General features: G+C 45.8%; 1 protein-coding gene across 3 annotated transcripts; it reads right to left on the bottom strand.

Moving 5' to 3' along the window:
• Positions 1-2,607: 2,607 nt before the first annotated feature.
• Positions 2,608-8,679, bottom strand: EOMES (eomesodermin). Of its 3 annotated transcripts, none has more exons than XM_065885347.1 (6): positions 8,404-8,679; positions 6,249-6,403; positions 5,485-5,606; positions 4,916-5,074; positions 4,763-4,824; positions 2,608-4,007 (listed from the first exon to the last, which is right to left on the bottom strand). In XM_065885347.1, exons 2-6 carry the CDS (start codon positions 6,397-6,399, stop codon positions 3,269-3,271), a joined length of 1,233 nt encoding a protein of 410 aa, XP_065741419.1. In that variant the 5' UTR covers positions 6,400-6,403; positions 8,404-8,679; the 3' UTR covers positions 2,608-3,268. The 3 variants fall into 3 exon arrangements, with proteins under 3 accessions (XP_065741419.1, XP_065741417.1, XP_065741418.1); XM_065885345.1 differs by lacking the exon at positions 8,404-8,679 and adding an exon at positions 7,395-8,269; XM_065885346.1 differs by lacking the exon at positions 8,404-8,679 and adding an exon at positions 7,395-8,269 and having other exon boundaries at positions 3,222-3,950.
• Between the last annotated feature and the right edge of the window lie 17,914 nt (positions 8,680-26,593).

The raw sequence follows: 26,593 nt of genomic DNA, 5'->3' as shown, positions 1-26,593 counted from the left end.
GCCCCGGCCCTGGTTTACAGACTGAGAGTTTGACTGCACCTTCCCCTCTTCCCCTATTTCTTTCCAGATTCTTCTTGCCTTTCCCAGGGGGTGGCTCCCCACCCCACCCCCCAGGATAGCTACCCCGCACCCCAGCGCTTCTGGGCTTCAGCACCCTGGAGGAGGAATCCCGGGGCAGCGAGGAGCGAACTCGTGCCGAGGCCGAGTGGGGAGCGGGGAAAGTCCCGCTCCGAGTTCTCCCCAAAGCAGAAAAGACTTCCTGGGGCTACGAGTGGAAGGCTGTTTTGTTTGCCTTCCTTTTAAAAACTCGGACAACCAAAAAGTGTTTGGCGATGTAAAGGACACGCGTGGAAAATGACAATAGTATTTCCAAGTCAGAGTCGTGTCCTTCTTGCACTTCTTTTTCCTCTTTCGTTGCAATTTGTCTAATTGCATATTTCTGTTTGGGGCTAGAACGGAGGCGAACCAACGACCCCCCCCCAAGCCGGTGCTCCCACACCCAGACAGCCCCCGCCCTCGCGCCCCAGCGCAGGGAACGCCGCCTGCGAGGGCGCAAACGCTGGGACTCCGGCGGAGAATGTAAACAAACGGGGCGCCGAGTCCTTGATCTTTATTTAAATAGAGGCTTGTTTATCGGTGTCATCCTAGGAGGATTAATTAGATACATCTCTTCACAATTTGGTGTCTGACACTCCATCTTAGGAATGCCTTATCACAAGGTGTTAATTGGGGCCACTCAGCCACTTACGTTTCTATTAAACACTGTGAGGGACTTTTCACAAGTACCAAGTTCTTTTTACTGTACGGTGCAAAAATATACAGGACTGGAAATAGACTGGGGCCAGTGTCTGCTTTATCCCGGAGGTGATTAGCATTTGCAGTCTTTCTAGAGGGCAGAAAAGGAGAACACCGTTTCGAAATTCCATCGCATCTCCCAATACGCTCGGGTTCCTTGGGGTTGGGGCGGGGGTCGCGCAGACCGGGTTAGGGGTGTCATAGTCCTTCTACCCCAGTCTGAGTCTGTCATCCACAATAAACACACATTAACCAAATTGCAAGGCTTTCGCTTCCAGCTCCAGTAAAATTCGGGGCGGTTTGGGCAAAGCGTTTTCAACAGGCATCGTCGGAGACGCGGGGCTAGAGTCCGAGACTCCAAGGTCACAGGCGGCGCGAGAAGGACTCGGAACCGGGAAGGGCGGTGGGAACTGGAAACCGCGGAGAAGCGAGGTGCGAGCTCTCGGCGGCCTTAATTGGGCGCAGAAGGGGAGGAGGGCCGGGCCGATCGCTCGCCTCCCAGAACTAATCCTCTTAGCAGCTGCATTTCCGCGCCACGCAGTTAGCAGAATGACACTCCCGGCCAGACCTTTACCCCGGGAGCGTCGGGAGGGGGCTGGAAAGGATTGCAAGCCGGGCCAGAAGCCGTCTGCAGATAAGCGCGGCGGGATGTCTGGCAGGGGGACAAAGGGCCCTTCGCCGCACTCCTTGGTTTAACTCTTCCGAGGGCCCAGGCCCCTCCCGCGGATTGAGAGCCGAAAAAGTGGAGCTAAAAGCTGGGCAACCGGTTCCCCGGCCGCTGCTCGCACAGCTGCGTTGCGCTCCCGCCGCATCCCCAGCGGCCCGGACCGCAGCTGCCCCCGCGGCGGCGCCCGGGGCTCCGGGAAGAAGGAAGCCGCAGGTGGCAGCGGGGTTGGGGGCGGCCCGCTCCCGCTTGGCCTCAGGGATCCGGAACTCGTGGGCGCCCAGAGGGCCGCGAGGGTGCCTAGGGAGCCCATGTGGATCCGGGGATGGGAGACTCCAAGGAGGTCTAGGAGAGGCCCGGACGCCAAGGGCTGGGGGTGGAGGTTTCCTAGGCCCATATCAAGCCTGCTGTGGGCAATCTTGCATCTCGGCAGCAACCCTCCTCCCCCTCCCCAGCTCCAATCCCCATTGTCCAGACTTCCCAGTGCGGTGAGGAAATAACCCCATTCATCTACAAGGAAAAAAGATAAACAAGAGCATCCCCACCCCCTCAACGAAGACACTGTCCACTTAAGAGATTCTAGTGGTGGGCGGGGGGAGTGGGTTGGTGGGACAGGGTTCCTGCTGGAGGAGGGTGGAGGAAGAAGCAAACTAAGATTTTTGAAACAAAGATGAAAACCCATAGTACAGAAGACAGGGCTATGCCTGTTCCCTTAATGAACCACATTTATTAAAAATGACTATGTACATAAAAATCCAAGGTCTCTAGAAAGCCTATAGGAGCTGGGGCGTCAGGTTTCTGTTTCCTCACATTACCAAGTTGGGAAGTGGGGGTGGCGGAGGAAGAGGATGACATGGGGGTTTTCCTTAGCACGTTTCAAGTTAGTACAGTAGCTGAATACATTCTTAACTAAGAAGTAAACAGAATATTCCCATATGTTGTGGGGATGACGAAACTTCCCCTGCTCCTGCAGCTGTGGTCCGGTGAATTGCAAATTCTTTACAAAGCCAAAGCACCAATTTTACATAATCTCGTATACCTACGTAGACTATTTGTACAGTATTTTCCACATTATTCTACAGTGTATCTAAGCACACAACTGCACACTTTAAAATTCTCCGTTTTTGTTTGTTTGTTTTCTGGTGCCCCCCTCCCTTGCTGTCTCCTAAGTCCTACAAGCCACCCAGGCACACAGCTGAGGCCTAGTACATGAGGCGATCCTGGACTAGGGCAAACATGGCTTGTTTCAAAAGCCTGGGAAGAATCAAAGTCAGGTCAAACCAGCACCTTCACAAAGTTCTTGCCTCCCAGGCCTAACATCTTTTGTCCCTAGCAGAAAGTTAACAGCAAAAGTCCCTTGTTGAAGGTTAAGGCCCACCCTTCTATTACAGAAGCAAAACATCTTACCACTCTGAGCTTCTATTTGCTTACAGATTTACAAATAAAAATGAGAACCAAAGCTTTCAACACCTTTGATGGCACTAGGCACTCAATCTTCACAGCCCAGTTCTTTGAATGTCTAGTGTCTCCAATAAATAAATCCATAACTTTGAATCACCTTCAAATTTAAAAACACTTGAAAGTCCTCCATTAATTTTATTAAAAAAGAAAAAAATGCTAGGCTTGTTTCAGTTACCTGAAGCAATCAAAAAGCTTTGGCACCTTCTTTTAGAGAATTGCACAAAACGGGATGCAACAGGGTGGAAGGCAAACGTCTTTTTGGCAACCTAGACAAAGAAGACAACAAAAAAACACCACCAAGTCCATCGGCAAAAAGTTAGCTCATTTTGACGAGGTTAAAATAACTCTTTAGGGAGTCGTGTAAAAAGCATAATACCCCCCCATGCCTTTTGAGGTGTCTTTACTGTACTCTTCAGCATTGATATCCTCGCACTTTATGGAGGGAGAATTTTCATTGCTAGAGGAGCTAGGAGACAGCCGCCTTCGCTTACAAGCACTGGTGTACACCCCTGAATCATTGGAGTCAAGAGACTTGATGGACGGGGGTGTCTCTATCCAAGAAGAGCTAATTTCTTCTTTGACTTTCTCCTTGGAGAGCTGATCTTCAGAGAACACAGGGGGGCTTGTTCTGGAGGTCCATGGGAGTCCAGCTGCCATCTTCCTTTGATAAGAACCTCTACCTCCCCACCCTGCCATTGCAGGGAAGGTGGGGTCGGGGTAATACCCCAGGGCATGGGATGTCTGGAGGGGCAAGGATTTAATACCATATGGGAGCAAGGTGCTGGAAGTATATTCAGACTCATAGGAACCGATGTCTAGTTTGTTGGTCCCAGGTTGCTGGACGGGTGTGACAAGCCATCGCTGGGGAGGGTTGGCCACCTCTTCGCTCTGTTGGGGTGAAAGGAGGCCGTTGGTCTGTGGCACGGTTCTCTCGCCATTATAATATCGGGCTTGAGGTAAAGTGTTGACAAAGGGCTCCGGGAAGAAGGACTGAATGCCGTACCGACCTCCAGGGACAATCTGATGGGATCTAGGAGAATCCGTGGGAGATGGAGTTAACCTGTCATTTTCGGAAGCGGTGTACATGCTACAATATAAAGAGAAACACTTAAAAAAAAACCCTAATGTTGTCCCCAAACAATCTACCTCCCAGAAATGAAGAAGGCTCTAGAGCAGGAGTGCTGGTCAGTTGAGTGGAGGAGTGGAGATAGTAGGGATGCATTTGCCCATTGTAGCTGGACTTCGTTCATTGCGGCCAAATTTCCCACCACGAAAGAAAAAGCTTCCTCCCAGGCATTAAGCATTTAAACTGTAGAAAATCCATCTTTGCAAGTCCTAGAACTTGGAATAACTTGGAGCAACTCTCCCTTCAGTGGTAGGGAAGGAATGCTGGCCATGGTGGGTAGAAATCCCAGATTTAAAAGGCATCTGTGGGGCCTTGCTCTTTGATGTTGTGAAAATGACATCCTCTTAATGTCAGGTTTTTCTTATGTAAAAAAATGAGAGGGAATAATAATCCCTGCTCCTGAGAGAATAAAAAAAACTGGGATCAAATGGAAAGGAAGGCATATAAATGCAGATTATGAAAATTTCAAATCTCCACTCAAATGTTAAAAAAAAAACTCCTCATTTTTAATCCCTTAACATTTCTTTAGAAATGAACAAAACCCTTCTGTGAAAATTCTAAAGCAAGATTAGTCAAGGCCAAAAATATGCAAAAATAAAAATAGGCAAAAATCCCAACCGTGAAAGCTCTTCCTAGAATATGGTCTCAAGAAAGTGTCTGATTCGATATGTCTTATTCAAAGATGACCAGGCAAGGAAAAATAAAGGTGCACTTACGAGTCATAGTTGTCCCTGAAGCCTTTTGCAAAGGGGTTGTGATCAATCTTTAGTTGAGTTATCTAGAAAAGGGAGAAAAAAACAGTCATTGAGTGTTTTCTGTCTCACGCTGGACTGAGCTTCAGGGATTCTTGGGGACCATGGGGCACTCACATCGGTGTTTTGGTAGGCAGTCACTGCAATGAACTGCGTTTCTGAGAAGATGAAGGTCTGAGTCTTGGAGGGCTCGTTCAAGTCCTCCACGCCATCTTCTGTGACTTCAACGATGTGCAGTCGTGGTTGGTACTTGTGTAAAGACTGTAAGACTATCATCTGCAAATGGTACAGAGAAAAGAGCTGCCAAATCGAAAAAGTAAAGTCGATTTTGACAAATTCTGTATTTTGGAATGCCACTCCTCCTTGCTCCCCAGCAACAGCTAACTTTCTATTGCCATTTTTGAAACTTAAAACATAGCTGGGTATGTGTGTTTAAATAAACACTCTTGCCTCTTGGTTTCCTAAGTGGCCAAAAGTTTTCAGTATTTCTGCTCCTAACAGTTAACTCACTGTTACTGAAATCCAGTAGGAAAAATAATAAATTAAAATGAGAAAGGTCAAAAAAAAAAGACCAGAAAGAGGCAAGCAACAGGTACCTGCAAATATTACAAATACAATGAAGAGTATGGAAACTCATTAGAAAAGAGATTCACAGCCAGAAGACACCACCTCCTCTGTCACCCTACCTGGGTGTTGTTGTTATTTGCGCCTTTGTTATTGGTGAGTTTTAATTTCCCAAAGGAAATCTCCTGTCTCATCCAGTGGGAACCAGTATTAGGAGACTCTGGGTGAACATACATTTTGTTGCCTAAGAGAAAGTGAAACAAAACACAAAACCCAAGCATAAAGGGCTGTTTGCAAATGGAGGTAGGGGAGGGGTATTTACTACCTATGGGCAAGATTTAAGAGCTAGATTTAGAACATGTCTCCCATCATTAGCAGTTTAAGAAGGCCAGTGGAGACCAACTAGACTCTACTGATTCCCCTCCCAGGGCCCCTGTGCTTCCAGCCTTCCTTGGACAACGTAAAAATGGAACCAGTAGGTAATGCCTCTTGAAGGTTAACTTGGGGGCTTCTGAAGCTAGACAGGCAAGATCTGATGGAACGTGGTTGGATTTTTATGGTGAACTCAACCTTGGGGAGGCCTTTTCTCAAGTGAAGATTAGAATGCCAGATGCCCTTGCCACCTGGAGAGTTTACAGCAATTCCTTTCTCAAAGGTAGGGATGTGGAGGGAAGGGCTAGAGTAGGGTCATGGTTAAAATTCTATATACTAGTAGGCAAGAAGTCTGACTTAGCAATTCTCTCCCTTAATCAAACAATCAACACAAAGAAACTCCTAACACTTCCAGGCCCCGGATGTGGAGGGAGGGATGCGAGATTTAAATGTGTGGTGTCTTGAGTCGGGGGCTCCCGCCGATCCACCCTGCCCAGGCCCTTTCTCTCCTCACCCTGCATGTTATTGTCGGCTTTTCCGCAGGTCACCCATTTGCCCCCCTGGAAGCGCCAGTGGTTGGGGTCCGCCAGCACCACTTCTACGAACACGTTGTAGTGGGCGGTGGGATTGAGTCCGTTTATGTTGAAACTCAAGAAAGGAAACATGCGTCTGTGCAAGGGAATAGAACCAGGAGATTTAAATCGGAACGCCCGGCCACAGGCCCACGCTTAGACGACATTTATAAGTCTACAGACGAACAGAATACCGGTAGAAAAGTGGCCCTCACTACGTAAAATATTCTTGAGTTGGCAACTCTCGGAACATCTCTTTTCTGAAATAATTTGCCCCAATCCCCGCCCTTCTGCACCACTCACTCAAGTTCTTGACCCTTTCAGATGCTCATTTATTTTCTTCCACGATGTTTAAAAATCATTATTTTTTACATGTACAAGTGCCAGAGAACATTAAATTGTTCTCGTTAAAAAAAAAAACTAGTTCTACTGTTAAGGCTAAAAGTCCCCTTGGGACGTCCCTCTCCCAGCACCCACCCCTCACTTCCCCCAGAAGTAACCACTGCCCGCAGTGGGATGTGTATCCGAACTTTCTCAGGCCTGGGACCCCAGCCCCGTCTGACTCCAGGGTCCGGCCTAACCTACTACCCGGACCAGCCCCCGTTGCCGGCGCTCTGGTCCTCGCGCTCGTTCCCCGGATGCGCCCCGCGGAGACCCTGGCGCCTAAAACTGCGGGAGCCCATGTCCTGTGCTCATAGAGCGTAGCCACCCCTGGAGCCTTCCCGCATCCGCGGCTCCTCGCCCGCCTTCAGGGACCGGCGTACCGCCGGCCGGGCGTACCTAGGACATCCAGCTTTGTGGACAAGCCCCAGTTTCCATTTCTGTCTCCTCCTCGTCAGTCCAGGTGAGGGTGACGAGAAGGAAGGGGGGAAGCAGCCGTAGCCTTAGCGCCCTGCACAAACCGCCGGTGCGCGTACGGGAGGGACATCGGACTGGAGATGCGGAGTCCCCACTGGCTGCGCACGGAAACTCACTCTCCCAGCCAAGAGCGGAGCGGGCGGGCGGCGGTCCCCCATTCCCGGCCACCCTCAGGACTACACAGGTCCTCTCTGCCCCCGCGCTTCGGGGCCCCTCCGCGCTGCGCTCACCTGCCCTGTTTCGTAATGATCATCTCGGTTTGGTGGCGGTGGAATTTGAGCCACAGAGGCCGGTTGCACAGGTAGACGTGGGCGCGGAAGCCGGAGCCGGGAACCCCCAGGCCCCCCAGTCCTCCGCAGGAACCCGCGGCTGCTGCCCCGGAGTACGGCCCGTAGAGCGGAGCCCCCTGGCCGTACTGATAGGCGCCCGGGCCGCCTCCTCCGCCGCTACCTCCCGCGCCGCCGCTCGCGCCTGCTCCCGGGCCGAACTGCGCCCTGCCGGGTGGACACACGGCCGCGGGGAAGCCGCCGGGGGGCAGCATGGAGCCGTAGGGGTAGCGCGCCCCGTTGGGAGCCGGGTACACAGATCCGTGGGGCGCCCCGGCAGCCGCCTGGTACGGGAACAGCGAGCAGGGCGCGGCCAGCTCGGAGCCCTGAGGCCCGGGGGACTGGAGGTAGTAGCGCTCCGAGCTCAAGCTGTCCATGGAGTAGCGCGCGCTGGCGGCGGCGGCCGCGGCTGCGGCAGCAGCGGCGGCGGCCGAGGGCAGCTCCTCCTCCCCGCAGGGGGAGCCCTTGCGGCCGTCCGGGGGCCCCGGCTTGGCCACGGCCGCGGTGCCGGCAAAGGCGTCCCCGGCGTCGGCGTCACTGAGCATGGCCGCGGGGGCCCCCGCACCGGCGGCTGCGGGCTCCCCGCTCCCTGCCTCACACGAGAGGCTGCCCGAGAACTTCTTGGGCGCTTTGTCTAAGTCCAGCCTCTGAGGCGAGGGGGCCGCTCCCGGGAGGTGGCCGGCGCTCCCGCCGCCACCACCTCGCGCCCCCTCCAGCGGGTAGAAGTGCGCGCCAGGCAGGTTCACCGAGCTCACCAAGAGCTGCTCCCCTAACTGCATGCTTTGCAGAGCGCAGACGGCAGCTGGCTGCTTCCTCTCCGGCCGTGGCCTGATTATAAAGGCAGGATGAGGGAGCCAGCGCCCTCTTCCGAGGGGAAGGTAACTTCCCCTTCCTCCTGTGCCGGGTTACCCACCTGGCGACACGCGGACCGCTAAGGCGCGCACTCGCGCGTCCCGAACCCAGCGCCCTTTCCACAAGGAAAGGGCACTGAATTTGAAGGCAGGAGGCGAAAACTGACCGAGAAGCCCTCTCCTTTTCCTTCCGCGTCCCTTTTGCCTCTCTGCACCTCCACCCTCCTCCCCCGCACACACGGGAACAAGAGGTCTTAGCTCTCTCTCCCCATCCACCCACCAGCGCTACTAGCCTTTCTGCCTTTCTCGACTGAAAAGCTATCGGTCAAGTTGACCACTTGGAAAGTTGCAGGCTGTCGTTGGCTGCTTTATATATGTGAGGCCAGGGAGGGGCTTCGCGGCCCCACAGCCTCGGGACCCTCCTATTGGCTGGTGGAGGTGACAGTAATTCAATTAGGCATTTACTAATTGGATCAAGTAGCCTGCGACTTTCTTTTCCTTTAGCTTGATTTTATTTCTTTTTCTTTTCTTTTTTCTTTCTTTCTTTTTTTTTGAGACTCAGTCCTGCTGTGAGAATCAATCCTGGTGTCTGTATTTCGCTGGAATTTAGTGGAACAGGGTTTGAGGTCTCCGTAGCAGGGTCATCACAGCGCTCTGAGCCGGGGGATGCGAGGGCGGGAGCAGGTTCTAGAGGCCGGAGGCAGAAATGTTCTGCAAGCTGACGGCCTGCAGGCAGGCACCGGTCTCTGAGGGTGGGGATCTGGGACGACCTGGAGAGAGGCCCAAGAAAGTCTCTTCTCTCGTCGAGGGCTGTAACTTCAGGCACACTTTCTTCCCGATTGGAGAGGACTCTCTGGCCTTCGACAAGCAGGAACCACTTTTTGTTCGGCCCCACCCTTTTACTCAGTGGGAAGTGTTTGTCGAGAGGAACCCGGCGTTGGGCTTTTGGGATTCCAGGGGTGGCGAGAGCACACTGCAGCCCTTGAGGACAGAAGCCGTCAGCTTATGAATCAGAAGCCCCGGTGGGGTGGGATACTGGGAACACCCTCATCCGCATGCCATCACGCCTGCTTTCAGGAGGCAATCACTTTTACTCCCCACAATTTAAAATCCACGCTCAGTTTCCCTGAATCTCGGATCCCACACCCTCCCATCTTCAGTTGGGCCTGACACCGAGAAACAAAGCAGCCTCGCGGTTAAGATTCCCTGTGCCTCTCCTCTGCAGCGCAACACAGAAGGTGGAATAATTAGTGAAATAATCAGTTTGATATGGAATTAAGCCCTTTTGCCCCAGCTGCCTGTTTCTCCACTGCGTTTTTGCAGACAGCAGAGCAAGATGATGCCGTCCTATTGTATTGTTTATTAATACCCGCACGTTTCGTTGCGGGTAAGAAGCCTGAGCATTTGCTGTTAATAAGCAATTACAGACGCTTGTAATCGTTCCGGGAGCGCGTTTTCCGGCTGAGAGGTCGGGACCCTGCTTCCCCAACCGAACACGATCACACGGGAAACTCTTCACCCGCAACACGAGGCGGTCGCGGGATTCGTTGAGCGCGCACACGCCGGTGCAGAACGGCTCGAAGCTTTCCAACCTAGGTTCAAACCACAGCAGCATCGATACTGGCACGTCTGAGTTAGAGTGAAGCGGCTCTTAACGCACTCGGACGCGGTTACCAGGTCTTCGCGGTAGTGGAAACAGGGAGCGCGCGAAGGTTTTCAGGGTCAAGGCCCAGCCAGGGCGGGGGAGAGAGCAAGTTAGGCGAGTGGCCCGGGTGGGGGCCTCGCAGGTCCAGGCACAGCAGCCCAGGAGCAGATTCCTGGAACGCTGGCACGGAGCGCGCTCAGCCTAGCACTTCTCCCGTGTCGCCCCACCAGTTTAGTTCGGGTTCGGCTTGGCTCTCTGCTCTGATCACCCCACCGTCCACTCCCACCTCGTCGGCTTTAGATTTCTTTTGACTCAGGGAAGTCTTGGAGAATTGCGTTTTTCAAGTACTCTGTGCTTTTCAAGACTTCAAGATATTCAACGTGGAGGTTCTGTGAGCGGGACTCACAAGATCAAGAGCAAGGAAAGAAAGGGCAGCTTGGCGGGGGAGCCCGGGCTAGGGGATCTTGTTACCACTCAGGGCTCTTCCACATTAGCCTTGACCTGAGCTGCAGGATGTTTAAGGAAAAAGTAGGAAGGAGATCAGATCTCACGTTTTTGGAGACAGATTGGCTGGGGTTAGATCGCAGTTTTGCACCTGACCTCAGCGAGACAGCGGGCCTCGGTGTCCCGAATTGCTTTCGAGGAGGCCAGGGAAGCTCTGCGCGTGGCAAAGCGCCACTGCAGGCAACAGGCATCGCTCCGACCCACTCTGGCGCAAATAACGCGAGCCAGCTGTCCCCTGCGCCACATCAGAAAGGCTTGATTTTATTCCAGCCACAGAGCAAGCTCTTGAAAACGCATGGGTTCATTTGAGTGCTACCTAATTATGAAATATATACAAGGTATGTGTAATTAGGATTAGTGTTGATTCTTGAGGCAGGAAATTGCAGTTTATATCTCCCCAATATAGCTATCCTTTTGCCCAAAGTTGAACACATTTTACAGGCGGAGAAACAAAGAGAATAAAAATTCGGGCTCTACAAAACCGCTCTGGGGCCCGGATATTTGGAACATGGAAAATATACCCATAATATATATATATATATATATATATATATATATATATATATATTACAAATTACTTTTAGACATAATGAAAAGCACTGTTTCAACTAAAGATGATTCTTTTCTGACTGCGTAGAGATAAAGAAATCTCCTTTAATGGTTCTTCTGTATTAATTACATTATTATTACATATGGAATATATTAGTCTAAATGCCTGGAGAGTTATAGATGAACAAATCTGTAACTGATTTCCTACTTGAAATGGGCTTTCTTTTTGCTGGCTCAGTTTTACTGATAACCAGGGAAAGAGGCATAAAAATTATTTTCGCACGTACTAGTCGCACATCCTAGTCGCACGTCCTAATCACTCTTTTCCAGAAACAGGAACAGAAAAGAAAGCTAAAGCAGTGGCTTCAGTGAACAAGTCAGGCAGCACCCTCCTTAGATTGGGTGGGCAAATAGCACAGCCTTGCAGCCTGTTTCCTCTTTGATTTCAATTATACCCCAAGCTTCATGAAATCCAAATGAGACATTTATTGAAAGGTGCCTGGTTTTATGTGGCTCAACTGACAGTGTATGGGAATACATTGAACAAAAACATCAACACTAGGGAGGAAACGTGGAGAACCCTTGGAACCCCAGACCCAAGTGCTGGCTGGATTAACTCAAATCTTGCACCATTCAGCCTGAGACTGGAGGGAGCAGGACCCTTTGAAAGCTACGAGGAAGCCAAGGTTACGCCTGTGTGTGAGCCTTAAAGGTCTTATGCTGCATCGTCTTGAGCAATAATACCAGCTTCATTCTACTGTCTTAAACTGATAACACAAAGTTATTGATAACCTGGCCAGAGCACCTCTTCACCCCTTTCTCCCCATTAAAGGTAACCAATATCAGTGCATTCAGCTTTTAAAGGCAAAAATGAGAAGCATTTGGCTGTAAGACGGTATTACATAGCAGATACATACAAACGTATGAATAAATTACAGGGGTGAGTTATAAATGAGTGCAGTGAGAAATGGTTTACCTCCCCTCCCTGCCACAACCAAGGGGGCCCATATAAATGTCCCAATAAATTTATTATTTTCACCCCCACTAAAAATGTGTTATCAAAACACTGTCCGTGTTATTCAAACACTTTGTAAATTCTGAGCAGATTTGCTGCCGGTTCTCCTTTTAACCCTAGGAAAACATTCCAACATTAACCGGTCACCAGCGCTTCGCCTGGACTCTGGGCAAACGTCAATGGGTTTTTTGTGGTGAGTTGGTCCTTTTACTATTTATCTATGGCCTTTTCTTTGTTGATGTTACATTTTATTTTGCCATCGCAGGTTCACTCTTTGGCCCTTTGTTCTCTGATGGCCAGATTCCCACCTCCACTAGGCTTTCTAAAGGGGGAGGGGGCTTCCATCACGGTAGGGTTGTTCATGTTCAGATTTTCTTTTTTAAGAAAATGTCCTGTGAGATAACATTTTTAAAGAAAATGTCCATTGGCCAGGACAAGTAGTGTTGATTTTGCTGAGAACAGCAAGATAGTCCCACCAACAGTTTCACTTTTTATAAGAATTTGAAATCACCGTGACCCTGAAATAGACTGATCACTTGCTTTAAAAGAAATCCACAAATGTGTCCACAAATGAGTGAGGCAAAGGGTTATATTAAACCCACTGTATTTTTCAAACAAAATGACCAATTTAAACTATTATCTTCAGCTATCAATCTATGTATTTTGATTGCTAAATGCAGGTGTAGTTCACTGTTAAAATATGAGGAGGTGGGGGTTGGGGAATGAAAGTTAATTAAACATACCAAAAGTTGCTTATTACAAAAAATATGTTATCTTAAACATTGGATCAAGAATCTTCTTTGTGTAAGTATTTTTTAAACTGCAAATGAATTCCTGGATTTAACTGCTGTTCTATCATCATCATCATCATCATATTTATGGAAGTTACAGATCCACATAAATAACAAGAAAGGCTACATGAAGCAAAATAAAGTGAAATACTCTCAAAAATAAAGTAGGGGAATGTTTGGCTAATCATTGCTACACTAAAATATGAGTTATATAGGGCTTTCCCTGTCTTGCTTACTTTCATACCTCGAAAGGCCTGACTCTTAGTAGGTGCTCATCTCTTAATTGAAAGAAAGGGGTTACTAAATCTGCAGACTAGAACAGACAAAATAGCCCAAGGACAGTGTCAGGGCTCAGGCTTTATAACCATGGAGATGAAAGTGAAAGGTTTTTTTTTCTAAAAGAAAAAGAAAACACAGATCTTCCTAAACTAATGGACCTGGCATTTTCACCCTTTTTAGATTCTTAAAAGATCTTTTAAATCTTTTTCTTTAGACCTTTCTCAATCCAGAGCTCTTACATTATTGCAATGCTTTTTGTATGCATGTTAATGTGGACATTCTTCCACAGGAAAACAGAAAATTGAATGCCAGAATTGCAGGACAGCTATTGATGGGAACAACCACCATGTAGCCACTGAGAAATATTATCCTGAAATCACTTGCACATCACTAACAGGGTCAGCAGAATCAATGGAAATTAATGTTTCAACAGAAGGCACCTCTATGATGCAGGTGTGGCAGGATGTCTACACAATAGGTGGGCAAAATCAAATCCTGTTGACCAGAGCTTCAGGTGACATGGGCAGCTGGAATCTCCCATCCAGGCCCGAGGTGAGAAAGGGGGAGAGGGGAAGTCTGGGTTGGGGAGTTCTCAGAAGAACGTGTTAAGCCCTTAAGATAACCAAGGAAGGAGAGTGAGAGGGAAGGAGGAGGGAAGGAAGGTCGACAGGAAACAGAAACCAAAGAGATCATTCCTTAAACCTGTCTTTTCAGATCCTTAAGAGAAAAGCCGAAAGTTGTATGCAGAATCGTCTGAGTTTGTGGCTGCACCTTTTTCACTAGCTTGGTGGGTCTCAGCAAGTTCCTAAACGTGTCTGTCCCCAATTTCCACATGTCGTGACCACATACAGAATGGAAAGCAGTTAGCACAGCACTCAGCACACAGGAAAGTCTGCAGTCTTTCCTATCACTCCAATCACAATTATGCTGAGTTCACTTTTTTGCCCTGGACACTGGACTAAATGAGGGCTCAGGAACCTTAGTCTTTCTCCTCCAGAAATTCCCAGTCTGATGGGGGAGTAGGCCAGGAGCAAACCGGTCAAGGGCAAAGTGAACAAGAGGTAGAAAGCGGGAGTGACTCAGAACCTGAGAGGAGAGTCCCCACTCGTTCTAGCAGATCCTCTCAGTTTTCCCAAAAGCGGGGGAAGCCCAGCGAGGCCCGGGAGCGCTGCCGGGGAGGCGCACTTCAAAAGGAGGCGGCGGGCGCCCGACCCCGGTGCGTCTTCCGCCCGCCCCGGGCCCCCATTAGCATCTGTTTTTCCCAGGCTTCCCGCCCGCCCGACCCCCGCCGGGATTTTGCCGTTCCGGCTGATTACTAGCCAGAGAAAGAAAATAGGGTATTTAGCTCAGGTTTTGTTCTCCACCTACTTGGTTAAACGCCCGAGGAGGCAGGAGTTAAGTTAATAGTCGGAAGCCGCCCGCGGGGCACCCCGAACTGGGAGTCCCCGAAAAGGACGCCGTCTTCGACCTCAAGTTGAGAGGACAGGTCTGGGCAAGATCAACCGAGCGGGGCGGCATGGAGGAGGCTCCCAAGCCCAGGTCGACCTGGGAGACTTAACTGCTCGGCAGGTCCGGGGGGGGGGGGCCCTTGGAAGCGCAGATTCTGAGGATTCACAGGAAAGGAGTCTCTAGGGGGAGCAGAGAGCAGCTGGGATCATTTCTCCACCCAGTTGGGGCTGACTTTTCAAGCATAGAGTTGGTCCTCGAATCCACAGCCAAAGGAGGAAAACAACGAAAGAAGCAGTGGCTGACTATAGGCCAGACTCTCTGCTTTACCCGTACGACCTTTTAAACTTAGCACCCTAGAATGTTATCATCCCATTTTACAGGAGAGTAAAGTGATGCTTGGAGAGGTGAAGGCCCTTGTCTAAAGGCACAGAGCTAAAAATGGTAGCCCGGGAATTTGAATCCAGGAGGTCTGAGCTGCAGGGCTCCCAGTGGAGGGGTTAAGTACGTGTGAATGGGGCGGGGTGCGGAGTTTCTTTGAGGGGGAAGGCTCCGAGGTGGATGTTAGAATTCAGACCCCGCGTGGCTTCGGAGGAAGCGAGTGGACGGCGTTCGGTGCCCATCTGTGGCCGCTGGACCTTAAGAATGAATCTCTTTGGAGGAAGCTGGGCCCCATAGCTCCAGCCTAAATCCCAATCCTGGGTTCGAGTCGGTCCTTCTTGCTTGGGGTAACCATAGCAGGGGTGCACCACTCTCTGCAAGCTAGGGCCGGGTCAAGCCCTGGGCACACAATAATACCCCATGTAAACCCCCACTACCACCTCGCAGACGTAGGTACTTCTATCATCCCCATTTTACAGATAAGAAAACCGAGGCTGGGAAAGGCAAATTAAACTTGAGGGTGTGCAACTTGTGGACAGCAGGTCCGGGCGTACCGGGAAGCTGGGGAGATCGCCTCTTTCCCTGGAACTCTGAAACCTTGAATAGAAAACTGGGGTCTCCCGGCCTCGAGCTTTTATCGAGGGGCAATGGGCTGAAGGGGAGGCGCGGAAGCAACGGCCAGTTCTAGACTCCCTGCCCGCCCATTTCCTCTTCTCTTCGCATCCCCAGCTGCTCGGGCCGCTGGTCCCACCTGGGCCCGGGCTGGGATTTGGGGGACGTCGGGGCCCTTCTCGTCTCCCCGGCAGACGCTTGAAGCCTCTGAATCGCGCCCGGGTCGGGAAGAGAGACTGCCCGGTGGGTCAGGCCCTCCGCTGTGAGCGGGGCTTCTGCGGCCGCCCGAACCCCGCGACGCGCAGCTCGGGGACGCGCGGCGCCCGCGGAGCAGCCAACTCCGCCTCCAGGGAGTCTCCAAGGGCTCCGCGCTCCCGATGAACGCCAGCATCACCGTGCACGGTCGCCCCCACCCACGGCCCGGCAGGCGTCCTGAGCAAAAAATGTCGATTCCAGGCAGGGGTTGGAACCCAGACGTCTGCTTCTGGGACAGGAGGGGCCTCCCCGAGCGGGGGTTCCCGGTTCTTGACCCGCGGCCGGCTTCGAACTCCAAAGGCACTCCGGGTTGCACTCGGGCGGTGGAGCGCCTCAGTTCCCCTTGGTCCCTTTGTCTGGAATAAAAAGATATTGGGTGTCGGTCCCATATAATTCTCCCGTCCTCCCTCTTTGCCTTTTCACGCCACGAACCTTTCTCCCTGTGTGTTAGGTCAGCCTCGAAGGCAGAGGCTAAGCTGGACTTCTTTGACTCCACCAATCAGAGATAAATATGTATGTGTATCATATAATGTAGTGTGTTATATATAATAAAATATAATATCTTTGACAACAATAAAATGTTATGTACAACACCCTACAGTATATAATATATAAAATCAATGTATATTTTAAAACACATCTGCAGAAGGCTTAAAAAAAACTCAAAACGCCGCTAGATTGCAACGTCTGGCGCCTCGGCCTTTTGGTAACCACGGTTAATTTCTTGTGTGTATTTCCGGGGCTTATTATGTGTTTGCACCAGCTAATAGATATGTACCTGAATTTCCCCTTGTCTGTCCCCACCCATCCGCACTCTTTTATATACACTATTCAACACTTTGCTTTTTTAACTTAAAATACATCTTTAACTTAGTTCCTGGAGAAGTCGGGGTTTTGCTAGCTCAGCACAACCCGGGGGCACAATTGGTGGGAAACGCGTAGCTAAATGCCGTGGGCGCTGGGTGGGCGTGGGGGCCTCTCCTGGCAGTCGCGGTCCCCTGGGAGGCCGCCCGCGGGTCTGCGCCCCCGGAAGCGCGCGGCAGGAAGGGAAGTTTGCGCCGCGGGAAGCTCAGCTCCCCCTCGCTCCACGTGCGCGGAACACCGCCCCGGCCTCGCTGTGGGAGTTTTCCTTTCTTTGAGACACTCCCACTATTTGTCACCTGAGACCCCAGAAGCGGATAAACAAGCTCCCGGACCCTGTGCTCGGACCCGGTTCTCCGGGGGTTCCTGTGCGGGAGAGCGATCTGTTAGACGGCGCCGTTGCTGATCAAAGCGGAGGACCTGGAGGAGACAGTCAGCCCCAATAACATCTCGCTTGGCTTGGCTGCCGGGGGCGGATGAAGTTGCGCAGATGCGGGCCAGAAATGCGTGTTACCAAAGACCCAACGAGTGACGCGATCTGAATTACTTCCTAAATACCCTTTAGACTCTGGCGACTGTTGAAGAGGCCGAAGCTCCCTGCGCTTCTCCTTCGAGGTCTCTTATGAGGCTCAGCTCAAAGCAGGGGCGGGACGCTGGGTGAGGGACTGGACGAGGTTGACAAGAAAGAGCTTCCATGTCCCAGGGAGCTGGTGGAAGATACAAACAGCACCAAGTCAGTAGTTAAGAGATTATCAGAGAATATGGTCCCCAATCTTGGCAGAATCACCTGGGGAGTTCTTAAAAATCCCCGTGCCCAGGTGGCACCACGGAACAATTAAATCAATTTCTGAGTGAGACCCAGGTATCAGTATCAGTGAAAGATCTCCGGATGATTCCAATATGAGAAAAGTTAGAGAACTACTGGGCTTATGCGTTTGGGGGTTGGTGGCACTCTTTTTGGAAGAATTGGCGTTTGAGCCCAGAAGTGAACGGGAGCACCCTGCGCCGGGTCCCGTGCTTGTTGGTGCTCTGGGTTTGGCCGTGGGGAAAGGAGAAACGGCGTTTTAAGAGCCGAGGAAGCAAGTGATGGCTGAGCGTCTGGTCACAGTGCTCTGCCCACTCTCCCCCCTCCCCGTCCCGCCCCGTCCAGACGGTCTTTCAATTTCCCAACACCTAGGGAAGCTTTAAAGATTACTGCAAAATATCTAGTTTAAAATGATTGCGTTTTCAACATAATTTAAAAGTCTAATAATGCATGGAAATTATTTGAAAATAGAATAATGCTGGAAAGCTTTGACAGCAACTTCTTAAAATACCTCATGTGGACATGTCATCAAATCTAAGATGCTATCCATTAACACCCACCGTTATTTTATTTGCCACTAAGAAAAAAAAAAACCGGCTGATCCTCAAATTTTTATTTTGTGCTTATCGAAAGAATGGCTTATTTTGACAGTGTTATTTCTATATTTCACTCATACACACAATTAAAGTTGTAAGAACAGGCAGTAACAGCTATGCCACAACTGTCACCTGACAACAGTGATTGTAAAGCCCCATTGATTGTTAGATCTGGATTTCCAGAAATTAAAAGGTGGAATTGATGCAAGCCTGGGCTATCCAACCGGCTTACCTTTTAGCTCACTTAACCCTCATAACAACCATATGAGGCAGGGATTATTTATTAGTAACATTTTACAGATGAGAAAACTGAGGCACCTTAAGGTATGCTACTTTAAGTCAGACTATTACCAAGTTGCAGAGGTTGGATATAAACCCACTTTGTGCTCAGTCACCACATAAAGCTGCGAAAATGTCCAGTTGAGTCAACTCTCAGAAAGGTTAAAATGAAGGGCCTGAGGTGAGAGAGGAGAGGAAGGATTGGAGAGCTCAACTAAGTGGTAGGCTGAGATCTCCATTTCAGTTGGACTTCAGTTTTGTAACTGTTTGGGAGGGGGTAAAAAAATAACGTGATAAAACAGTATTATATGGCTGAGAGCATTCATATCAACCACTAAAAGAACTATAAAGAAATGATATCTGTGTTTTTCAGGCTCAGTATGTTTTTCCAAAGTGAACATACTTGTATAACTAGCATCCATGCTAAGAAATCCAGTGTTGCTTGAACTCCAGAAGCCTCCCAAGTTCAAGAGTTGACCACCATTTTGACTTCTGTCACCATCGATTAGCCTTCTTGAGTTTTGAGTTTTGTGTAAATGGAATCTTACAGTGTGGTCTTTGCGTCTGGTTTCTTTCATTCAACTTGCTCGGGATATTCACTCATGTTGATACGTGTAATTGCATTTGTGCATTCTCCTAGCAGTGTAATATTCCAATGTGTGAATATATAATTTCTTCATTCTACTGCTGGAGACATTTGGGTTGTTTCCACTGTTTTGGGTTATTATGGATATTGCTGGTATGAACGTTGTTGAACAATTCATAGAGATCAGACTATATATATATATATATATTTTTTTTTAACATCTTTATTGGGGTATAATTGCTTTACAATGGTGTGTTAGTTTCTGCTTTATAACAAAGTGAATCAGTTATACATATACATATGTTCCCATATGTCTTCCCTCTTGCGTCTCCCTCCCTCCCACTCTCCCTATCCCACCCCTCCAGGCTGTCACAAAGCACCGAGCTAATAGACTACATATTTTTAAACAAAGCTAGTAACATTTTAAAATCTTGGGCTATTTAATCACACAATTTATACTCTTAAGACTTACTTGTATCAATGGTTAGGAGCATTAAGGGAAGGGATATCAGGTTAAAGAAGGGAGGAAAGATGAAAAGGAGACAAAGAGATGCTATACCTTAGCATACATTGATTGTTCTGTATTCTAGTATTTAAGCACTGAATGTTTATGAATGCTTACATTTCCTCTGCAAATTGTTAAACACCCATAGGTCAGAGGGTTGGCAAAGCAGACAGGCATTGGGGTATACTCAGAAGGCCAGAAGGAACCCCTTGCTTACATTTCACCTTATATATTTATGATTTTCTAGCAATTGCCTAGGTTGAAATTTTCTAGCTGATACCAGTAAATTCTCCACTGATAAAAACCAGTAAATACCAGTAGATTTTCCACTGATATATATACATATAAAATTTTTCTATATATATATGGAAAACCTTTTCCCCCTTGATATGGTTTTTTAAGTTGAAGTATATTTTCTTTACAATATTGTGTTAATTTCAGTTGCACGGCCTAGTGATTTAGTATTTTTGCAGATTATACTCCAGTATAGGTTGTTGCAAGATACTGGGTATAATTCCCTGTGCTATGCAGTATATCCTTGTTGCTTATCTATTTTATATATGGTAGTTTGTATCTATTAATTTCATACCCCTAATTTGTCCCTTCCCCTTTCTCTCTCCCATTTGGTAACCACAAGTTTGTTTTCTATGTCTGTGAGTCTGTTTCTGTTTTGCATATACATTCATCTGTATTATCTTTTTAGATTCCACATATAAGTGATACCATACTGTATTTGTCTTTGTTTGATTTATTTCACTGGGCATAATATTTTCTAGGTCTAGCCATGTTGCAGCAAATGGCAGTATTTCATTCTTTTTTATGGCTGAGTAATATTCCATTATATATAATGGAATATTATATAGAAATTATATTATATATATTATATATATAGACTATATATTAGAATATTATATATATATAGATTATATGTATCACATCTTCTTAGTCTATTTGTCTGTTGATGGGCACTTGGGTTGCTTTCGTATCTCGGCTATTGTAAATAACACTGCTATGAACATTGGGGTGCATGTATCTTTTAGAATTAGTTTTTTTTTTTTTTTCTGGGTATATGCCAAGGAGTGGAATTGCTGGATCATATGGTAGCTCTATTTATAGTTTTTTGAGGAACTTCCATACTGATTTCCACAGTGGCTGCTTCAATTTACATTCCCACAAACAGTGTACAAGGGCTCCCTTTTCTCCACACCCTCACCAACATTTGTTATTTGTAGACTTTTTCATGATAGGCATTCTGTCAGGTGTGAGGTGATATCTCATTTTGGTTTTTAGTTGCATTCTCTAATAATTAGCAATGTTGAGCATCTTTTCATGTGCCTGTTGACCATCTGTATGTCTTCTTTGGAGAAATATCTAGTCAAATCTGTGCATTTTTAATCAGGTTGTTCGTTTTTTAGATACTGAGTTGTATGAGTTTTTTGTATATTTGGGGTATTATCCCCTTATTGGTTGCATTATTTGCAAATATTTTCTCCCATTCTGTAGGCTGTCTTTTCATTTTACTGATGGTTTCCTTTGCTGTGCAAAAGCTCTTAAGTTTAATTAGGTCCCATTTGTTTATTTTTGCTCTTTTTTCTTTTGCCTTAGGAGACCAATCCAAGAAGATAGTGCTACAATTTCTGTCAAAGAATGTTTTGCCTATGTTCTCTTCTAGGATTTTTATGATTTCCACTTTTCTTTTAAAGCACTTTCTTGACTATTCTCTTATTTTATTTTTCTAGATGAAATTGAGAATTTTGATCAGAATTGCACTGAATTTAGACTTTTAAAGAAAAAAGTGATATATTTACAACATAAACTTTCTTTCTAAAATTAATATATGGGTCTCTAACATTACTCAACACTTCTCTCAGTATAGCTGTATGTTTTGTAGGCCTATAACTTTCTTGATAAATTTATCATTATGTATTTATATTGTTATTCCTGTTGTAAAGGGAAACTTTTGTCACATTTTCTAACTGGATCTTATTTGTTATAGTAAAGCTATTGATTTTTTTAATAAATCATGTTATTAACTACTTTCTGAATTCCTTTGAGTAGCTTTGTATTTGATTACCTTTTGTTTTTCTGCATTGTTCCTTTGGACATGATTATTTTCCTCCTCTTTTCCGATAGTTTAACTTTTGGATATTGAGTTGTCACTCAGAGCAAATGTTAAATAATAGTTAAAATAACTAAATCATAGTTAAATAATAAATAAATAGTTAAAAAATAGTTGAATAATCGTGTGTTATACCTGACTTTAGCGAGAATGCTTCTTATGCTAAATCATCCAGCCTGATGCTGAATTTTGAATAGATATAACAAATATAGGAATTTAGGATACATTTGAATATGTTTTTATAAGTACATATTTGTGCATGTATTTTGTGGCTATATACAAATTAAGAAATTTGCCATTGATTCTTATTTTATCTGAGATAATGTCCCATTTTTTTTTCAAATCTGAAATATCATGTTGATTCAAAAGAATTATTTTGAAAATCAAGCTTGTTAAGGTTTACTTTACATACAGTAAAAATTCACCCATTTTAGCAGTATGCAGCTGATAAGTTATAACAAATGTATGTGCTTGTGTAACTAATACCAGAATCAGATGTATTAGAACATTTTCACCACCCAAAGTTCCCAAGTGTTTCTCTGTAGTCAGTTTTCTTTCCCAGCCCTTGCTCCCTGGCAACCCTGGTTTCTATGGTGATTAGTATATTTTCCTCCATGTAATCCATCATTATGGTGAATTTTACTAACAGATTTTCCAATAGCCAACACACTTGCATTCCTGGAGTAAACTGGCCATGGTCATATTTTATACCCACAGTGCATTGCTAGGCTCTTCATGCTAATCTGTTATCTGAAAGTTTTGCAACAGTACTTAAAAGGAAATTTGGTCTGTGTTGTCTGTGTTAGGTTTTGATTGCAATGGTATGCTAACTTTGTAAAAATAATTTGGGGACTTGGTTTTATTCTCTATGAAACAACTTAACTACAAGTGTCAGTTTAATAAGAATTTATCCCTGAAATGAAAAGGACTTTGGAAATACTCTTTTCAAGCTTTTTCATTTTTTTCTCCTATTTTTATAGGCCTATTTAATTCTTAAAATTTCAAATGTTTTAGCAGAGAGTTACACCAAATAGTACAATTATATAATATAGCAATCTATTTTACATAGTAATAGAGTCATGTTTTATGTTTGGCCTTGATTCTGCCATCTTAGTTTATGATTTTACTTCTTCCTTGATACCCTTTTCGTTTTCTTCTTTTGCTGTGTGTGATATATACTATATATATTTTTTGTCTTTCTTTCTCCTTCCCCATATTTTATTAGTAATTCAGAAAATGCTTGTCCTTAATGATTATTTTTATGGCTTTATATAATATACCTAGGCTTTTCTCCCCCCAGCCTAAGAAACAAAACAACATCCATAAACTATTGTGAAACAGAAGAACTAGCTAAAATGGAAGTATCAGGATGTTTATTCACCGCTTTATCTGCAGTTTCTAGCACGTGGTCTCTGACATAGCAGTTGGGGGATACGTAAAGCATGACTGGGTGAATGAATAGGAGCAGTCATTGGCTCCCACCTTTGAATTTTTGACAGCAGGCTTTGAGGTTTAGGTACCACTCCATTATATCTATATTATACCTATTCTATATTTTTGTAAGTTTGACATTATGTTGTTTTCTCTTAAAAAATGAACATTAAATTTGCTTTATAATTGCAATTGCTGTAATGATTTGCCATTATTTATAATTAAATGGATCTTGAGCTTCCTACTAGTCCTTTGTGCACTGCCCTCTACATATCTAATCTCTTTTGCATGAATGGATTCTGTTATTATACAGAATTTTTTTTTCAGGAAAACTTTGCAGGTGCTATTTTCCTATAACCTGATCTTCTTTCCTCTTTTCCTCTCCTTCCCTCTCTCCTTCCTTCCGTCCTTCTTTCCTCTTTCTTTTTTATTATTCTAAGACACATTTATTTTTAGAATAAGTAATACCTTCATGTGGTTTAAAATTGAAGAATAAAAATCATCTGTCAATGGACACTTAGGTTGCTTTCATGTCCTGGCTATTGTAAATAGAGCTGCAATACGCTAACGCATATACATGGATTCTTAAAAAAAAAAAATGCTTCTGAAGAACCTAGGGGCAGGACAGGATTAAAGACACAGACATAGAGAATGGACTTGAGGACAAGGGTAGGGAGAAGGGTAAGTTGGGGCAAAGTGGTAAGCTGGGACAAAGAGTGGCATGGACATATATACACTCCCAAATGTAAAATAGATAGCTAGTGGGAAGCAGCCACATAGCACAGGGAGATCAGCTTGGTGCTTTGTGACCACCTAGAGGGGTGGGATAGGGAGGGTGAGAGGGAGGGAGATGCAAGAGGGAGGAGATATGGGGATATATGTATATGTATAAATGATTCACTTTGTTATAAAGCAGAAACTAACACACCATTGTAAAGCAATTATACTCCAATAAAGATGTTAAAAACAAAAACAATAACAAAGACAAAAAAAAGAGAAATCTTTCCTCTTTTTTTCCCAGCTATTCAGTCCCTCTTCCCAGATACAACCAATAATATCAGTTGCTATATGAATGCTTCTAGAGATATTTTATTCAAATTGAGGCATATTTATAATTTAATTTTTTCCAGTGGTAGCATATTACAGCACTCTTCTACATTATGCTTTTCTTTTCCTCTTAACAATATATGTTGGAAATTATTTCATAGCAGTACATAAAGAGCTCCTCATTTTTTTGGTCAGTTGCAAGAGTATTACACAAGTGCACCATGGTTATTTATCCATTTCCCCACTGATGATCATTTAGGCTGTTTCCAGACATTTGCTGTTATAGTTAGTGCTGTAATAGATAACGTTTGGCATTGCTGTGTCCTTTCCTACTCAGCACCGACTGAATCAGAATTTCTGGGGTTGTGCCTTTTTATGAAAGCCTCCTGGTTGAATGTGATGTACGTTGACCCATACCTCAGGCAGTTATTCCTTAGACCCTCTGAAGCCTTCATTTTATACACCTTAGCTCCCTGTTGCTTCCTAAGAGGGTGCCACCTGAGATGCTCTGGTCTTCCCCTGGGGCCAGCTGTGCTCTCAGGTCTGGAGAGAGTTTCCAGATGTGTAACCAACATCTTCAGTTGGACTTACTGCTCTTGTTTATAACAACCCAGTATTGATTCTCAGAGTCTTCTTTCAGCATGTTGCAGATTTTTCTGTCTCTGGATGGTTCTTACCATAGTTGATAGTAATGGGTTATTTTCCCTTTTGTTTTGGCATGGCTGGCTTATTCTTTGAGTTTATGTCTTTTGTTAATTTTGTTCCATTTTGTACAAGGGGGTGTTCTATAAGCCTAGACCACATTCTGCAGAAGTCTATCTTACATTTACTATATTATTAAATTGTTTAGAAATGTGATTACTCATTTCACAGTTTTTAAAATAATTTGCTACTATGATAATGTAAAAAGTTTTTATTTTCATTTTTTATTTTTACTTTTTAAATTTTTATTGGATTATAGTTGGTTTACAATGTTGTGTTAGTTTTAGGTGTACAGCAAAGTAATTCAGTTATACACATACATATATTCATTCTTTTTCAGATTCTTTTCTCATATAGTTTATTACAGAATACTGAGTAGAGTTCCCTGTGCTATATGGTAGGTCCTTGTTGGTTATTACAATAACATAAAAACTAAACAGGTCTATGCTTGAATTTTCTAATGTCTGGGGTTTTAAGTTCAGTTTGCCTCACAACTATCTTCTTTTGGTGGGGGGATAGTTCTTAGACTTGTTTTGAAATTAAAGCCTAAATTCAGGGTGACCAAATTGAATATTTCTAAGGGCCAGGCAGATAAAGTAAATGAGGGAAGCAGGGTTAATGCCATTTTCTTTTCTTTTAATACATTACTGTGTTTTACATCAAGACATCAGGACATCAACATTGCTTAAATTAAAAGAAAAAAAACCTTTTGTAACCCCCAATCCTTTCTTTAGATAATCTTTTCCACCATTATCTTGAATTTCTGGTTGAAGCTCTTGCTATGAATAGTTTCATAGTGGCATCATCCTTTTCCCTGACACAGACATAGCCCACATGCAGGAAGAGTCTTTATTTTCCTAGTCCATTATATATTTCCCACTTTTTTTTTTTTTTTCCGGTACGCGGGCCTCTCACTGTTGTGGCCTCTCCTGTTGCGGAGCACAGGCTCCGGACGCGCAGGCTCAGCGGCCATGGCTCACGGGCCCAGTTGCTTCGCGGCATGTGGGATCTTCCCAGACCGGGGCACGAACCTGTGTCCCTTGCATCGGCAGGCGGACTCTCAACCACTGCACCACCAGGGAAGCCCTTTTATTCCTCACTATGCTCTTGAATAATAATAATAGTAATGACAACTAACATTTCTTGAAAATATACTATGTGCCAGACAGAAGGGTAGGTGCTATTTCACTTTTTTTTTAACCTCACCATAAGAAAACACAGCTTAGGCAAGGTGATGGTAACAATTGATGTTTACTGGCTACCTGTGATGTGTAAGGCATTACTCTGAGTTCTTTCATGTATAGAATTATTTAATCCTCATCATAAGGTTGGTATCAATTATTATCCCACTTTACACAGGAATTGAAGTACAGAACAATTAAGTAAATTCCCCAAGGTGAGCAGTGGTCATACATTATGGGATCTGGATTCAAACCCAGGTGGTTGGGTCCAGAGTCCATGCCCCCAGCCACCGCACTTGCTGCCTGTCTGCAATCCATCCATCACAAATGCCACTGACGTTAGAAACTGCTGACAGAATTGGAGGTGGAGTATCTAGTACAGAGGAAAACGTGCCCTCTTCTAAAGGGCAAATCCCTAGTCAGTCCCAGCCCACTGTCACTGGTGAGTATCTGGACACTAGCTTTGTTAATTCTGCTGATTTTTCAAGGAAGGAAGAATTTAGATATTTATGTAAAATTTCTGGATTTAAAAATATTGGAAATGATCCAAATATCTTTTTTTTTTAAGTATTTTTGATGTGGACCTTTTTTTTTTTTTTGCGGTACACAGGTCTCTCACTGTTGTGGCCTCTCCTGTTGCGGAGCACAGGCTCCAGACGCACA

Source organism: Phocoena phocoena, chromosome 10 (genome assembly GCF_963924675.1).
Source record: "Phocoena phocoena chromosome 10, mPhoPho1.1, whole genome shotgun sequence".
NCBI classification, from domain to species: domain Eukaryota; kingdom Metazoa; phylum Chordata; class Mammalia; order Artiodactyla; family Phocoenidae; genus Phocoena; species Phocoena phocoena.
The sequence above is the reverse complement of the archived record's forward strand: the minus strand, read 5'-3'. Positions and strand labels throughout refer to the sequence as shown.